The following is an 18,208-nucleotide window of genomic DNA, read 5'->3' as shown; positions in this document are numbered from 1 at the left end:
AATTAGGTTTTAGTTTTAGACATGTTCTAGGTCATTTCTAGAGAGAGAATCTCTTTTTCTCTCTATAATTAGGTTATATTTAATTAAATTTCTCTTAGATTGATGATTTAATTCTTGTTTTGATTTAGTTTCTTTACTATTTCTTGTTCTAGTATCTTGCTTCTTTTAGTTTCATTTGTTATTTTCTTTTATTTAGTTATTTTATTGTTAATGAACTCTTGTTAATTAGAATTTCTATTAATGTAATTTAAGGTTTCTTTGTTTATTGTTATTTATTGAGTTGTTATTATTATTTTCTTACATTTGGTAGCTTTAGATTTTATTATTGTTGAAATTTAATGTGATTTTATCTTCATACACACCAAGTGTTTGATAAAATGCTTGGCTTAGTTTTAGTGTAGTATTTTCCCACTCTTAGCCTGGAATTGAGGACTTTGGTGACCTTAAGTCATTGACGTCCATTCTTGATTGATATATTAGGGTAGTTAATTGATTTGGTTTTCACTAACTCTAGTCTTTTACTAAGCTAATTAGTGAGTACTAGGACTGGTGGATTGAGATCAATTATTCCTATTTAACTTACCCTCGATGTTAGGATTGACTAAGTATGATTAACTCTTCATAATCATCATATGCTTGTAGTCAATGGCTAGGATAGGTAACCTTAACATTCAACCCTTGCCAAGAGTTCCCTTTTGCCATTTAATTTGCATTTTTATTGCTTTACTTGCTTGAGTTTAATTCTTTGCATGCTTATTTACTTTCTTACTATTTACATTTCTTGCCTCTTGTAATCTCAACCCCCATTCCCCCTAATAGCCAATAATTGTGCACTTCATTGTAATTCCAAGGGAGAACAACCTGGGGGTTTAAATACTCTCGGTTATTTGATTTGAATTGTGACAAATCCTTTTAATTAAACTTTGATGATGGGATTTAATTGCCAGTTTAGACTATGCTATCAACGAACACTACAAAAAAAACTAGTTTAAAACGACATTTTTATTAGGGAGGTTCTTTGTAACTGCCATAATTTTCTGTATTTTCGGCGGTACATGTTGTCGTAACTTCCTTTTTGAATATGGCAGTTTTTGTGATTTCGACGGTTAGAACCACCGATATATTATTTTATTAATTAAAGAAAAACCTCATTTATGCAAACCTAGCTTAGCAAGTAGAGTGCGCGAGAGTGAGTGTTCTCCTCCAGCGATGCCTCATCAGAGTTCATAGCTTCCATTGATGTGATCTGCGTTCTCACTTCTAGGTTTGTACACAAAATTCTCATTTCTCTTCTTCTTCTCTGTAATGCGTTAATTACCTCTTCTCTCTCTCCCTCTTTCTCTCTGAGTAATGTGTCTTCTTCTCTAAGATTTTTAAATCTGTTGCAGCATGTAAGCCCAACACAGAGGTTTTAAATTGAATGCTCCAGATGAAAGAGTGATTAGTGTTGCTGCGTATGAGAAAGTGAGTGATGTGAATGATGGACCCTAATCTCTTGTCCCCGTTCATCTTCCGCAGCTATCGTTCATCTCGTCATTGTTTCTCATCCCCTTGCGCCACCAATTAGATCTTCCAAAATTTTTTACGGCCTCTTTGATTGGGAATTCATTGTGAAATGGTTCTACACTTTGATTTCTCTACTTCTTTTCTTTTTTCTTAATACCTTTCATTGATTGTAATTATGCAGATTTCGATTTTCAATTTTGCAGTTTATCTCTTTTTGTTTTTCAGCAAATCGTTGATTAAACAATCAAGGAATCGGATCAGATAAGGAGAAAGAGGAATTCATCAAAGAAGTTTCGTAAGCGAGACACCATTGATCTGCTTGCGAATCATTTATAGGTTGCTTACAATAGAGTAATTGATTTATTTTTTCTACTTCTGTTTCATGAAATTTAGGAAACCTGTATGTATAAACTAGCGGTTTTATTCTTTAATTGTAATTACTTTCGTATACAATTAGTAAACCACGGTGTTTGATATATGAATTACTATAGTTGTTATTATACTGAGCTAGGACCAAATATAAAGTCTGAGTCTATTTTAACATTTTTAATCAATTTTTAGTATTGAGTGAAGAAGTAAAAACATAAAAATGAGAATTTTGCTTGTGTCTCTTAGATGTCAAATCCCTTTTTATGCGTGTCTTGTGAATTTAAATGCATCACATACATTTTATAATCTAGATCAGTAGTAAAAACACCCAAAAAATCCTAATATACTTGAATCTCTTCTGATATTTTAAGTCATGTAAACATTATGCATGAAAATCACTTGCTATTTGAATGTTCATTATAATGATGGTAAATGGTTAGGGATGTACTTTATTTACATATGAACAATTGGATATTGCTGATAAGAGGCTTTGGAATTGAAAAGGAAAGAACTCATGAGAAGCACAAAGAAGTGCAGACGCGGCAATTATAGGTGGCTTGAATTCCAAAAACTTTATCTCTGCATTATCATAGCATAAGAAGCAAGCACTATTATTCATTATTATTTGGTTTTTTGCAAGTTTGTTCACTGGTATTGATGATCCATATGAACCACCAAGTAGTTATGAAGTATGTATTTCAGTATTTATATGTAGTTGTTATGTTGTGTGTATACCTGGTATCTTTGAAGGAGGAAAATACTAATTAGCTGAGAAAGCACTTCGAATGCACTTAGTCCTTTTTCATTTTCTGCACCAGCAAATTCTAGATTTGCCTTTAAGAATATTGATGTCACATTTGTGGTGTCCATGACAAAACATTAAGGAGAATCCATAGGGGACTGGAATTACTTGGGTGATCTTGCTTGTTTACAAAGGACTGTATGGCGAAGGTGACTCAGTGAAGCGAGAGTTTGCAGCAGCTTCTAGTTACTATTTACAAGCTAATTCTCTATGGCCTTCTAGTGGAAATTCCCATCATCAGGTACTTTATGGCATTCTTTAACTGTTTGTGCATCTGATTTATTTTTGGTAGATTAATATCTCATATCACTACAAAAAAATCTTGATTAAAATGACAAGAGTATTATGGCAGGTCCATAAAACTGCCATTTTTGGACTAATTTCGACGGTTTTAGTCCCTGTCGTAATTTCAATTTCTTTTGGCAATCATTTTTCCTTTTTCCCCCTTTTTATTTGTTTTAAACTGAGGAGGTGATGAATCTGAAAGTGATTAGTCTTGCATTTGAGAAGGGGAGAGTGATGTGAACGACGAACCCTAATCTCTTGTCGTCGTTCATCTTCCACCTCTCTCATACATCTCTTTGCTGCCGCCCGTTGCAGCTCATCTCCTCGTCAGCGTCGCCGCTGCAAACAAGGTCGTTGTTGTTGCCTTCAACGAGCTCTGCGATTTGGTTGCGCCTTCTTTGTCACTTCCAATAGGTAATCTATTTCATCTTCTTCTGTTGATTTTTCCTCTCACTTCATACTTTCTGATCTAGTTTATGATCTCGTAGGAATAAATAGATAATGCTTGCTCACTGAGTCACGCCAGTAAATCAGATCTACGAAAATGTTCGACGGCATCCTCGGTCAAAGATTCTTCGCGAAATGGTTCCGTACTTTGATTTCTTTTTCCTTCTTCATGCCTTTCAATTATTGCGGTTATGCTGATTATGATTTTCAATTTCTTATTTTATCTGCTTTTATTTTTTCTGTGAATCGTTGATTAAACAGACAAAGTTTAGAATCCAATCAATGTGATAAGGAGAAAGAGGACCGCGATGGAGAAGTTTGTTAAGATTTTCTTACAATAGTCTTTTTTACTGTTTTTTTTAGGAAATTTGTTGATTCGATTGTGATAGATGGATGAGATTCTTCACTGGAGTTGATATATGAATTCATCAATACACAACTTCAGAAGAATGTGCTAGTTTTAATCTTTCGTGATTCAACGATAGTCAAAAGATTTTGAGACATTGTTTTGTTTTTAGAATGTAAATTGATCGAGCTGAGAAAATGTTTCTATTTCTAAAATTTGATGCATATGAATGATGAAAGATTCTGATGTTAGTATTCTTGTTTAGTTGGAAGTGAATTTTGGAGAGCATCTATAAAGTTGTGTAGAAGGTTAGGTATTTGTCTTGCACTCTTGCTTGTTTACTATCTTTGTTCTATATGCAATTTTTTATTACAAGAAAGAAGTAGGTTTTGGAAACCACTTTATGTCGTAGTTTCTATGCTTTGCTGATATGCTCAGGTTTTTCTTTAAGTCCATTCTCAAGAAATATGGAAAAGACCTTTTTAACCAATGTGTTTCAACAACTAGAGGTAATTATATTTGGAGCATAATTTTTATTAGCATGCTGGATGATTTTTTTTTCTTTTTCTGTTTGTTTTGAACTATGATAACAAACTGTTTATGTGTGATGCATTGAGAACTTGGCTCTATTAATCAAATTTGTTCTAACCAAGATTTGAACTGTCCATATTTTCTTTGATTCAATTTTTAATTATCATAGATTCATATAAAAGCATGCAAGAAAATATCCTGGCTTCTTGCTATTCAGTGACCTCCGTATTTATAGCTCTTTTCTTTTACATGGAGGATCTTGTAATATTCATTTAGAGACTTTTTATGAACTTTATTTTCTGCTTGCACTATTGTGCAAGCTAAAATTGTTATTGTGTGTGCTTTAATTTTCATCATACAATTTTAGACTCTGTTGTGTATACTTATTGCTAATGGATGTTTCTATGTGATTTTAGATTTTAAAAAATAATAGTGATGGATCTAAGAATGGGTCCTTGCTGCAAATTATGAATCGCACCCTTACTATATTCGGTTCTAGGCTTCTTAGGCATTGGGTACGAAGTGCTTCTAGTTTTGATATACCACCATTGAATGTTGAATTATTGATTCTTTCAGCTAAAGAAAATCCTTTATCTAATTGTTCTTATTCATGAAATAGGTATCTCATCCATTATGGGATCAGACCATGATTTCTGCTTGTCTTCATGCTGTATCTGAAATTGCAGAATCCATGAAATCGGTATCAAAATATTTATTTTACATTATTCGCTTTTGTTCTCATTTAAATTTGCTTTTTTATTTAAACTTTGATCTTGTGCCTGTTTACTTATGATATGATTAAAGTTAGTTCAGAAAATGGATATTAGTAGAAGCTTGTGATACAGACTATAAATTTATTAATGATTATAGCAATATCCCCAAGAATTTATTATTATTTCTTTAGGGTGGAACTTTTAAAGTTCATTTTCTAGATAATTAAGAGCATGTATATATTTGGCATTTTGGCTTAATTTAGAACTAGTAATGGAGATTTACTTTTTTTGAAAAATCTGGTTATTATTAGTTGTAAATTCTGATGATATTAACTCGAACTTTGCTTCCTTTCCAATCAGTGTAGCAAATATTGGAGCTTTATTTGTTTTGTTGAGCTGAACCATTTCAAGAATGTTCCTGATTTGGAGTTTAGTTTCCAGCAAGACTCTGAGTCAAAGCTAATTAAAAGGCTTTGACTACTAATATACATCAACAGTTAATTAAAAAGCAATGATGGTTATGAAATCACTTGTAAATGCATCCCTGGTTAACAAGAAGGTTCTCTCTCTCTCTCAAACACACACACACTCTACTTTCTCTCTCTAAATATTGTTTTATTTATGAATGTGCATATATATTATGTGAGGGTTAGTCTTTTTTTATATACATATTAAACTTGTTTAGTGAAAAGAGAAATGGGAAAAATTCTTCATTAATATGAGAAGATGGGTTATTTCTTGATGAATGGAGGGAACTCAAGAAGTGGTTTTCTTTTCAGTGGAGGGAATGAGATTGAAGGAGATGGAAGCCAACTTGACATGGGAATGCTCGACTTCAACAGGGTCAAGGCTTCGGTGGGCAAAGGAAGGGACTTGTCACAAACAAAATATGTGACTGATCTTTTGTCCATTCATTCCCACAGCTAAATATGATACAGTATTAAAATTTATATAATCAAGACTTCGATCGTTGTTGATTTTGTGTCGAATCTCAAATTTGGATAATTATTATTCATAATTGAGATGGTTTTGTAGTCATATATATCTATCATGGCAGTGGGCTTGAACAATAGTATTTCTATTTTATTTGTAATTCATTAATTCCAGAATTGTGTTCTTTATTTAAATATGATTTCATGGTTGGTGCTGATTGTTGCAATCACACTATGTTTTGTTGCTCTGTTCCTTCAAAGAACAACTCCAACAACATGTTTGTGTCCATGCAATGGAAGCAATAATGGCTTGCTGGGAGATTGAGCAATCCTTAAAAAATCTAACAGGTGCAATGATTGTGTTCTTTTTTTCATTTTTTATTTTAAATAATAATAATAATAATAATAATAATAAATCAAGTTGTGAAATGAAAATTAATTAAAATTAACATGATTTTCTTTCAGGAAAAAGTTGGGCGTGAAAATAAGCACTTTAGAAGCAAATAATTAAGACAAAAGAAGGATTGGAGTGAGGACAGAGATTATTATGACAAAGTGCACCAAAAGCTATGATGGAAATTTTATGTATTAAGAGCTACATGTTAAGACATTTATAATTAAAAAATTATATTATGTTAGATACTTTATTTGTATAGGGGTTATTACTTTTGATTTTTAATACTAAAAATAATATATTATATGTAATACATTGTTTATAAGTTATATAATATTTTCTTTATGAGTATTGATTTTTTGTTACTGAAAAAGTTTAGTAAAAAAATTATTTGTTTAATTCGATAAAAATGACAGTTAAAGTTTGTCTTTGTAAATGATAAAAAGTCACTTTTATCCGGTAAAAAGGGCGGTTTGTAACTGTCATTTTAAACAACATAAAATGCCATTTTAATTCGATAAAAATGGCTGTTTCAAATGCCATTTTAACCAACTAAAAATGCCATTTTAAGCAACCAAAACGCTGCTTTGTCAGGGTAAAAACGGCGGTTCGTAAACACCATTTTAACCAACCAAAAATGCTATTTTTGTCCTGGAAATAACGGCGATTTGAACCGCCATTTTAACTAACCAAAAATGCTATTTTATTTGAAAATAATGATAGTTTGAACCGCCGTTTTAACCTATCCAAAAACTGCCGTTTTAACCCAAGAAATTGTGGCGGTTTTCTGAAAACCGTCGCAATAACCAGAATAGCGCCCAGAATTACGTCGTTTTTTAAAACCGCCATTTTTGGTAATAATGGCGGTTAAAACTGCCGTAAATACCCAAAAACTGCCATTTTAACCAATTTTTTTTGTAGTGGAAGTGATTCTTATTTTGAGAAATTCTTTTTTTTTTCTTTTCCTTCAAACTAAAATGTATACAAGAGAATCAATGCATATGGTTTAAACATTTAATGCATGAGTATGTACCCAATTCCCATGATCTTTAACAAAAATACAAAAACACACGTTTACTTCAACTAATGTTTCCAAACTTTTCCACACTTATATGATGCACACTCTCACTAGCCTAAGCTAATCAAAGATCTAAATAAAGGACATTTATTATTTTTTGCTTTAAGGCTAGTAATGTACTAAATTTAAGAACAATAGGGGATTGAAATAGGCTCAAAGTTAGTTAACAAAGGAAGAAAAAAGGGTAGGCTATTTGGGACAATTGAGCTAAATGAAATTATGGCCTTAATTATATAAATACATATATACATCAAAAAATGGACATAAAAAATCAAACAAATCAAAGATTACAATCATAAAAAGAGAATAACACACACAAGAATGAAAACAGTGGTTAATATGATGTAACCACACAATTAGGCTTAAAACTCACATGCTTATGTGTTCTTAGCTCAAAAACATGTTCCACAATATATTTCAAGCAAGTTTCAATGAAACAAATATCAACTCAAATCAATTAGGATATCAATGCCCTATTAAGAATGTTTTTCTTGGAAAATTTCATTATTTTAACTAAGCTTATTGTACATGTTTATAAGAAATGCAATAACTAAGAAGAATGCAATTAGATCTCAAAATATATACAAACCAAGAAAGAAAATGCAACTAAGAATTCAAAAAGAATGTGAAAGTGTTTGGGATTAGAACTTTTCACCTAAGATTGCCGATCGGTGACGATCTCTCCACACTTAAAAGTTTACACCGTCCACGGTGCATCCAAAGATGAGCAAGGGGATAAGGCGACTTCACGAGTTGCCACCTTCAGTTGGTGGGTCAACCGGCTGCTGCATGTTCTTTCTCTCGCTTCCTTTGTTGCTTATGGTGAATCATCCATGAAAAATAGAAAATAACACCGTAAGATGAGTAAATGCAAAAACAAGGAAGCATAGATTGTTGGAGTGAGGCAAGAATCACTAAAATGAAGTGAGTGAATACGTTTGTGACATGAAGGAAACAAGTGTGTGAATTCTTAGTTGCACAGTTTAGAACATACACTAGCATAGAAAGCTATGTCACAATTACACAAAAGAAACATCCACTTCACTCATTATAGTGTGCTTAAAATACTTCAAAAGAGACTTGTAGGTTAAGATAAACAAACAAGTACTCAAGGAACATAAAAGCAATCAAGCAACAATCAAGAAATTGTGAAAGGATGATAGAGAAAAGTTTGTTTGCAACACCTAAATGACATGAAGTGGAAAACATGGCAAGCATAATCCACAAAGCTTAAAAAGCTCAAAAAATGTCACTAGAATAAGCTTATGATCCAATTTCACAATTCCTTAATTTTAATGCATCAACTAGGTGACTTAAATAAAAATCAATCATAGCAAGCATCACCTAACAAAAAATGCATCAACTAAGAACAAATTACCTAACGACAGATAATGAAATCAAATTACATGGTGGCTAGCTACAACAGGCAATTTAGAAATCCAACAAGATTCATGAAGGCAATGTCATAAGTACTTGGTATGTGCAAATATTCAACATTCAAAACACAATATCAAGTAACAAAGTATTACCTCAATGAAGATATCTAACAATATTTAGCAACAACAATATCAATAATCCAACACTTATCACAAAAGATCTAACCCATGCTAATAACCTAATCTACTAAAATAAAAAATTAAACTAACTAACTAACTAAATACTAACTAACTAAGTAACTAACTAACTAAAGAGGAGCATAGTGGGTGGTGAATGATAGTGGTGGATGGTGGTTGGAGGAGGGAAAGAAGAGAGGGGAAGAAAAAAAGAGAAGAAATAGAGAGAAGAGAAGAAAAGAAGTTAGGTAGTGTGAGAAGAGGGTTGTGCGTACGCACATATGGTGTAAAATGTGGTTGTGCAAACGCATAAGAGTGTGCGAGCACTCCCGGCAAAAGGTGAAAATAGGTTAGTGCGTACGCACACTAAGTTTTTTTTTTTTTGGGAAAAGGATCATATGTGCGTTCACACATAAACGTGCGTACGCACAAAAAGGGTAAAAAAGGCTGGGGTGTGAACGCACAAGTGTGTACGAGAACTCCAAACAGGGGCTGGGCAAAGGAGTGTGCATACGCACAGATGGGTGCGTGCGCACAAGGTGCAGAAATTGGGGTAGGTGTGCGTACGCACAGGGGTGTGTGCACGCACATGCTCTGTTTTTCCAAAAAAAAATTTAGAGCTCTAAGGCACCAATACTTGATCCAAACAAAGGGTTTTAACCCCAAACCGCCCAGAATTTTACAAATACGTGATCCGTACTAAAATTCAATCTAACTAAGCTTGAAATTAAACTAGACCTAAGCTATCTACAAGAAACAAAATGCAATGAATTAAAACTATATACAAAGAGAGGGTTAAGAGGATGTTACCATGGTGGCGTGTCTCCCACCTAGCACTTTTATTTATTGTTCTTAAGTTGGACAATTGAATGAAGCTTTTGCTATGGTGGCTTGTGCTTAAATCCTTCCTTGAATCCCCACCAATGTTTGCATCTCCAATAGCCTCCGGGATCCCAAATATTGCGCACCCGATCTTCTTGTTGATCCATGTGATTCCATTTGTGTGGCAAGCATTCAAAGTTCTCACTCAAGCATCCAAACATTCTCCGAGATCCATCCAATTGGGAATTACACCAACCATTAAAGCAAAATTTTAAAGATTCAACTTCTATGAAGCTAGGATTATGTTTCCAACCACTACCTAATTTTCCTTTATTTCCCAATCCACAAAGATTCCTAAGTTCACTATCATTTTCAATCAAACCATATTCAAGTGGGATAATGAAGCTCAAGGTTAAGGATGTTACCTACTTAAATGAAGGAGGTGATAGTGCTTCTTGTATGATCTCCACCTCTTGACAAGCAACTTGTTTCCTTGTTCAAGTTCTTCAAATTCTTTAACCACTTTTTCTAGTTCCTTGATCCCAACCTCCTCCTCTTGCAACTCATGCTTTAATTCCTCTTCTTTTCCTTGTGGTTCCAAGCTCTCCTCCACTCCACATGCTTCAATTGGGGTTGGTTCTTCACTTTCATTCATGGAGGTGCTTGAATTGCTGGAAGAGTGTAGTGAAGCTAAGTGAGATAGGACTCTGGCTAAGGTAGCCATGATGTTGTCTTGCCTCTTTTGGTACTCTTCTTGCTCTTCAAGGAAGAATTAGAATGTTTTCTCCATTGAAGGTTGTGGGGGAAAAGGAGGTTCATCATGTGGGAGAAGGTCCTCATATGTTGAAGGTGGTCGACATTGATGAGAGTATTGAGGTGGTGTGGGGTATTGGTGTTAGAATTGTGGTGGTTCTAAATATGGTTCATAATGTTGTTCATGATGCACATAAGGTTGATGGTATGGTGGGTATAGGTTAGGCTCATGTGGAGGTGCTTGGTAATAGTGTGATGTGGCTTGTGAGTAAGGTTGATCATAATGTTGAGGGTTTGGGTTATATTGGTGTGCATCAAGAGGTGGATAATAGCTATAAGAATATGGAGGAGGTTCTTGCTAAGAGGGTTGCCTAGAAGCATATGGCTCATTGATAAACCATTATTTTATGGTTTATATTGTGTTTAATTGTGTGGTTTTATCAAATCTTTACCCACTTATTCATATATTAGCATGTATTTACAATTCCTTCCCAAATTACTCCATGGTTGAAAACTTGCTTCCTAGAGACTTTTAACTACGTATTTTAATTCTCCTTTATTCCACTCGATGCCGTGACCCCTGTGTTAAGTATTTCAGGCTTTATAGGGCATGAATGACTTGGAAATTGGAGAGGAGGCTTGCAAAAATGGAAGGAACACAAGAAATTAAGGGGATGACCAGCGAGAAGTGTCGCGGACGCATGGCTCACGCGACCGCGCAAAATGGAAAAATTGTAGTGACGCACTCGCATGCCTGACGCGAACGCATGGATTGGAAACTGCACGAATAACGCGATCGCGTGACGTGCGCGATTTGCAGAATTTGCAGAATTCACTGGGGCGATTTTGGGCCATGTTTTGACCCAGTTTTTGGCCCAGAGAAGCAGATTAGAGCCAGGGAACATGCAGAGATGAGGAGACATTCATTCTGCATGATTTTTAGTTTTTAGATCTGACTTTACTCCTCCTCTAGGTTTTCTCTCTACACATTCATAGTTCTTAGGATTTTGTTTTTATCGCTTTTTGGATTGGGATATTGAGAAGAGTTATTACCTCCGCCAAGACTTCATCATTCTAGTTTGTTTTCCTTACTTGTCACTTACTCTTTCATATCCTTAATTTGTTCAGAATTACTATTGGATTATTTTTAGAATTTATTAATACAAGAACTATTTTTATTTTTAATTGGTCTTTTTTATTGTTATTTATTATGTCTTCCATTATTTCCCTTTCTTATTTTGTGAAGTTTACATTCATAATGAACGAGTAGTTCCATAACTTGATTGGGAGTTGATTGAAAGGAGAACCTTGAGTTGGAATGCTCAAGAGTAAAATTGTAATTGGGTTTATTGTTGGATCGCCCTCTAGTCACTGACACTAATCCTTCCCAAGGGAGAGGATTAGAAATTGTGAATAGAAATAGACTTCTAACTTGCTTGACTTTCCTCTACCTTGTAAAGGATAACTAAGCAGAACAACCTTCAATTATCAATTAATCTTGGGAGAACTCCAACAAGGATAGACTTTCTGACTAATCTACTCCCGGTCAAGATTTTTATTTAAATTACATAAATTTTCTCTAATTAATTTCCTGTTTATCAAACTCAAAACCATTTTTGAAAACATCTGATTAGTAAAATAGCACATCTTTCTGCAACTCGTTGGGAGACGACTTGGGATTCATACTCCCAGTATTTTAATTCTAATTTTGTGATAACCCTTCTAAACTGATAAGCGGATTTTTTGTTGGTTAAGAACTGTACTTGCAACGTTTCTCTTACATCAATTTCTTAATCCGCCAATTTCTGCCACGTCAATTTTTAGCGCCGTTGCTGGGGAGTTGCAATAGAGTGCTAAGCTATTGATTGGAATTTATTTACTTGCATTTTATTTTATTTTTCTACTATGAGCTGCATGTTTCTTTCATTAAATGATGCGTTCACTTCCTGATCCAAGCTTGCCAATATTTGATCCTAAGATTGAAATAACTATTTCACGTATAAGGCAAGCTCGGCGTCGGTTAGTCCTCTCCGAGGGCGAATCTGAAACGTCACTTGAGGAAGAAACGAGCTCCATTTCTACTGATTCGGTTGATTTACGTGCAGGTGACATGGCAGCACCTAGGAGAGTTACTATCCAGGAAGCTGGAGCCCCTGATTTTACACTGCAACCGTATCAAGCGCATCACCCAGCGGTGGCTGTAGATTTTGAACTCAAGACTGAACTACTCAACTTGATGCCTAAGTTTCATGGCTTACCTGCTCAAGAGCCTATCAAGCACCTTAGGAATTTCCAGGCAGCCTGTTCTACTGTCAGGCGTGATGGTGCAGATGAAACTTCTATTTTGTTAAAAGCATTCCCATTATCTCTTGAGGGAAAGGTGAGAGAGTGGTACTACACTCAACCCGCAGCAACTATTTCTAACTGGGATACGCTTAGAAGAGAATTTTTGGAAAAATTCTTTCCAGCTGAAGTTACTGATAAACTGAGGAAAGACATTTCCATGATTGTTCAGGACGAATCCGAGACTCTCTACGAATACTGGGAGCGCTTCAACAATCTTCTGGAAGCATGTCCCTACCATATGATTGACAAGATAGTGTTGCTCGGCTACGTCACACAGGGCATGAGGCCTCAAGATAAGACCACATTGGAAAGTGCTTGCAATGGGTCTATGAAAAAGCACAAGACCACTGATGAGGCATGGCAATTGATCAGCGACTTAGCTGAATCTACTCGGAATCATAGGCAGAAACAAAGCCGGTCAAAAGCTGTTGCAGAGGTATCTTCTAGCAAAGAGACTACTGCTCTGACACAGAGTATATGTGAAATGACCAACTTACTGAGGTAGATGCAGTTGAGTCAACAACAAGCTCAGCAAGCTCAGCCCTCTCCACCACAGCAAAGCCAACAGTTAGTCCCACAAAGAGTATGTGGAATCTGTGCTGATTATAGTCATTATACTGATGAATGTCCGCAGCTCCAGCAGGAAGACAACACTGTGGCAGCCACTCATAACTTTTATGACCGCCCCAATCAAGGATACAATCAAGGTGGCAGCTACAACTATGGATGGTAGGACAATTGCAACCAAGGTTGGAGAGATAATTCTAATCAGGGCTGGAGGGATAACAATAACAGAGGAGGCAGAGACAATCAAGGAAATCAGAGGTGGAATAATAATAACAACAGGTAGCAGAACCAGAACCAGCCTTACAGAGCACCTCACCTGAGGCAATCCCAAGGACCACAGCACAATCAACAACAAGTTCGTTAGATCACTTATTCTAATTCCTCTCCGAATGACGAGATATTTCAATCCATTGCGCAAGGACAAAGGAACATGGAAAGTTCACTTAACGGTCTAACATCCGCTATACAAGCTCTCATCTCTCAGATGGGATCATCCAATACTTCAAACACTCAACATGCAAGCCCTAGTGGAATTCCTTCTCAACCCTTACCCAATCAAAAGGGTGGCATCAATGCCATCACCCTAAGGTCCGAAACCACACTGCAAGAGAGGAATCAGGAGGAGCCAAACCCACCAGAACACGCCCCAGCTGAAGAGGTGGTGGAAGTAGAAGATGCTGAAGAGGAAGAGGACATACAAGACATGGTTGAAGAAGAAGAAGCTCAACCACAAAAAGAAGCACCAAAGGATGCAGACGCTGCAGAAAATGCCCTCCCTATTCCATTTCCACAAATTGCAAGGAAGCCCAGAAAGCAAATGGAACTTGATCCCAAAATGGTAGAAATATTCAAAAAGGTTGAGGTAACTGTTCCCCTTTTTGATGTTATTCAGCAAGTACCTAAATACGCAAAGTTTCTAAAAGATTTATGTATACATAAAGACAAAATTAATGAATTAGAAACTATTCCTTTAGGTAGTTCTATATCTGCTTTAATAGGAGGTATACCTGAAAAGTGTAGTGATCCAGGTCCATGTATGGTTAATTGTACTATTGGAGGTGTGATATTTTCTGACTGCATGTGTGATTTAGGAGCGTGTGTTAGTATAATGCCTTTGTCTATATATGATACTTTGAGGCTCCCTCCCTTAAAAAGGTCGGCAGCTCATTTTGTGTTGGCAGATAAAAGCATTATTACAGTGATTGGAGTTGCTGAAGATGTATTAGTGAGCATTAAGGGGATCACATTTCCCATTGACTTCTATATCCTGGAAATGCCCCCTAATGACTCAGGAAGGCCATCGTCAATCCTGCTTGGAATACCATTCCTAAAGACTTCAAAGTTCAAGCTGGACGCATTTTCCGGAACTTATTCTTTTGAAATAGATGGCAGAATAGTAAAATTCAGTTTAAATAGAGCTATGAAGCACCCTCCGGATGATCATTCTATCTCCCAGTGTGACATCATAGATGAAACCGTGGCTGAAGTTCACCAGGAGGAATTAGAAGAGAAGTACATAGGACAAGGTCCAAGTGTAGGGACATTCTCAGAGGACAATGAGAGTACTTCACCATTATCACCAGCTCCAGATAATCCAAAGCCTGTCCATGAGCAGAAATTAGAAACAAAGCCCCTCCCTCCACACCTCAAGTATGCTTACCTTGAGGACGAGAAGAAGTTTCCAGTTATCATTGCAAGGGAACTCACTTTCCAACAAGAAGAACAGCTACTCAGTGTGTTGAGAAAACACAAGAAAGCAATTGGATAGAGCCTAGCGGATATAGTAGGCATCAACCCTCAAGTTTGTGAGCACAGAATATTCTTAGAAGAGGGAGCAAAGCCTGTCCGTCAACCTCAAAGAAGATTGAATCCCACCATCTTAGAAGTTGTCAAGAAAGAAGTGACCAGGCTACTTGAGGCAAATATTATTTACCCCATCTCAGATAGCGAATGGGTCATTCCAGTACAAGTGGTGCCCAAGAAGTCTGGAATCACAACAGTAAGAAATGAGCATGGAGAGCTTCTGACAACTAGAGTGCAGAATTCATGGAGAGTTTGCATTGACTATAGGCGTCTCAACTAAGCCACTCGCAAGGATCATTACCCCTTGCCATTCATTGATCAGATGCTTGATCGCCTGTCAGGTAAATCCCATTATTGCTTTTTAGATGGTTATACATGCTATTTTCAAATTCATATAGCTCCTAAAGATCAGGAAAAGACTACTTTTACATGTCCTTTTGGAACTTTGCTTATAAGAGAATGCCCTTTAGCTTATGCAATGCACCAGCTACTTTCCAAAGGTGCATGATGAGTCTTTTCTCTGACCTTATTGAGAACTGTATGGAGGTTTTTATGGATGATTTTAGTGTTTATGGTGATTCATTTAGCCTTTGCTTAGATAGTTTACCTAGAGTGTTAGATAGATGTGTTAGTACGAACCTTGTATTGAATTTTGAAAAATGTCACTTTATGGTGAAACAAGGAATTGTACTAGGACATGTTGTGTCTAATACTGGCATTTCTGTAGATCCAGCAAAGGTGGATGTTATTTCTAGTTTACCTTACCCCTCCTCTGTGAGGGAAGTCCGTTCATTCCTTGGCCATGCAGGTTTTTACCGGAGATTCATTAAGGACTTCAGTAAGGTAGGACTACCCTTATCCAGACTACTGCAGAAAGATATTGAGTTCGAGTTCAGTGAGGATTGCAAACAAGCATTTGATAAGCTGAAGACCGCCTTGACTCAAGCTCCAATTGTGAGAGGACCAGACTGGAGCCAGCCATTTGAAATTATGTACGACGCCTCCAACCATGCAGTAGGAACGACGCTGGCTCAGCGTGAAGGTAAGGATCCTTTTGTAATTGCTTATGCGTCTAAGACTTTAGACGCTGCTCAGTCTAATTACACTACCACTGAGAAAGAGCTTCTTGCTATTGTTTTTGCTCTGGATAAATTCCGAGCCTATTTATTTGGTACTAAAGTAGTAGTGTACTCAGACCACGCAGCTCTAAAGTATTTATTAGCTAAAAAGGAGTCCAAACCAAGGCTTATACGTTGGATACTGCTACTACAGGAATTTGATTTAGAAATTAAGGATAGGAGTGGTAACCAGAATCTAGTGGCAGACCACTTGAGTCGCCTTGAGCACATTAGGGATGACTCCACTCCTATAGATGATAATTTCCCATTTGATAACCTGCAAGCAGTATCTGAAGTAGTCCCTTGGTATGCACCTGTAGCTAATTATCTAGTTAGCCGCACTTTTCCTCCAAACTTTACTAAGCATCAAGGAGACAAGCTGAAAAGCGAGTCCAAATATTATATATGGGATGACCCATATTTATGGAGATGTGGCACTGACCAGGTAATTAGACGGTGTGTACCTCAATCAGAATTCCAGTCCATTTTAGAGGCCTGCCACTCATCTGAGAGTGGAAGACATTTTGGCTCTCAAAGAACAGCTAGAAAAATTTTAGACTGTGGATTCTGGTGGCCTACTCTTTTTAAAGACGCTGCTAAATTTTGTTAATCTTGTTCCCCATGCCAAAGGTTTGGTAATATATCCAAGAGGGATGAGATGCCTCAACAGATTATGCTTTTCTGTGAAATTTTTTATGTTTGGGGCATTGACTTCATGGGTCCATTTCCAAATTCTAATGGTTATTTTTATATATTGTTAGCTGTAGATTACATTTCTAAATGGGTGGAAGCAATTCCTACTCGCACTGATGACGCTAACACTATTATTTCCTTTGTTAGAAACCATATTATTTGTCGCTTTGGATCACCACGAGCAATCGTGAGCGATCAAGGCACCCATTTTTGTAACAGGAGACTAACAGGAATACTGAAGAAACATTGGATAATTCATAAAGTGGCAACAGCCTACCATCCCCAGACAAATGGGCAAGCCGAGGTGTCAAACAGAGAAATAAAGCGTATATTGCAGAAGATAGTCAAACCTCATAGAAGAGACTGGAGCACCAGGCTACAAGATGCACTATGGGCATACAGAACAACATACAAGACATCCATTGGGATGAGTCCCTTCCGCTTAGTTTATGGAAAGGCCTGTCACCTCCCAGTTGAGGTAGAGCACAAAGCCTTTTGGGCAGTAAAGGAGTGCAACATGGGATTTGAAAAAGCCAGAGCTGAAAGGAAGTTGCAACTGCAAGAATTAGAAAGCCTTCGCCTAGAAGCTTATGAGAACTCAAGGCTGTACAAGGAAAATATGAAGGCTGTGCATGATAAGCACATCAAGAGGAGAGAGTTCCAACCTGGGGACTTAGTCCTCCTTTATAACTCTAGACTGAGGCTCATGCCAGGCAAGTTGAGATCAAGATGGGAATGTCCATATAGAGTAGAGAAGGCCGAGCTATACGGAGTTTTCCACCTGAGTCATCCTTCAAGCTCTGAATTCATCAAAGTTAATGGACATCGCTTAAAGCTATATCATGGTGAGAAGGTGACGAAAAACAAGGAGCTAGAGATCTTCCTCTTGGAGGATCCGCCAACAGCAGAAGACTGAGCTAGTAGAGCGTCCAACTTAAGGACGTTAAAGCAAAGTGCTAGGTGGGAGACAACCCACCATGGTATGATCGTTCCTTTCTTTTATTTCTTTATTTCCTTTCTCAATAACTCTTCTCAGTACTAGTGCCTATAGTTTGCATCTGCATTTGCATATTGCATATATAAAAACAAAAAAAAACCATGCAACGCGACAGCGTCACTGACGCGCCCGCGTCACAGGTGCGTAACAAAG

The 18,208-nt window shown here is 36.6% G+C and overlaps 1 protein-coding gene across 1 annotated transcript; it reads left to right on the top strand.

The window, feature by feature from the left end:
* The first annotated feature begins 4,222 nt into the window (after nucleotides 1–4,222).
* On the top strand, nucleotides 4,223–5,476 carry LOC107643717 (DNA mismatch repair protein MSH3-like). The gene is made up of 4 exons (XM_088486548.1): nucleotides 4,223–4,264; nucleotides 4,703–4,801; nucleotides 4,906–4,986; nucleotides 5,360–5,476. Exons 1-4 carry the CDS (start codon nucleotides 4,223–4,225, stop codon nucleotides 5,474–5,476), a joined length of 339 nt encoding a protein of 112 aa, XP_088342674.1.
* The last annotated feature ends 12,732 nt before the right edge of the window (nucleotides 5,477–18,208 follow it).

Source organism: Arachis ipaensis, chromosome B5 (assembly GCF_059453495.1).
Source record: "Arachis ipaensis isolate K30076 ecotype BB chromosome B5, ASM5945349v1, whole genome shotgun sequence".
Lineage (NCBI taxonomy): Eukaryota > Viridiplantae > Streptophyta > Magnoliopsida > Fabales > Fabaceae > Arachis > Arachis ipaensis.
Note: the sequence above shows the minus strand (reverse complement) of the source record. Positions and strands in the feature narration are given on the sequence as shown.

Excerpts from the sequence above, each read along its gene's own strand:
- LOC107643717 (XM_088486548.1), top strand. The coding sequence starts at position 4,223 with ATGGAAAAGACCTTTTTAACCAATGTGTTTCAACAACTAGAG. Across the intron at positions 4,265-4,702 it reads ATGTGTTTCAACAACTAGAG|ATTTTAAAAAATAATAGTGA; the intron begins GTAATTATATTT and ends ATGTGATTTTAG. Across the intron at positions 4,802-4,905 it reads CTAGGCTTCTTAGGCATTGG|GTATCTCATCCATTATGGGA; the intron begins GTACGAAGTGCT and ends TTCATGAAATAG.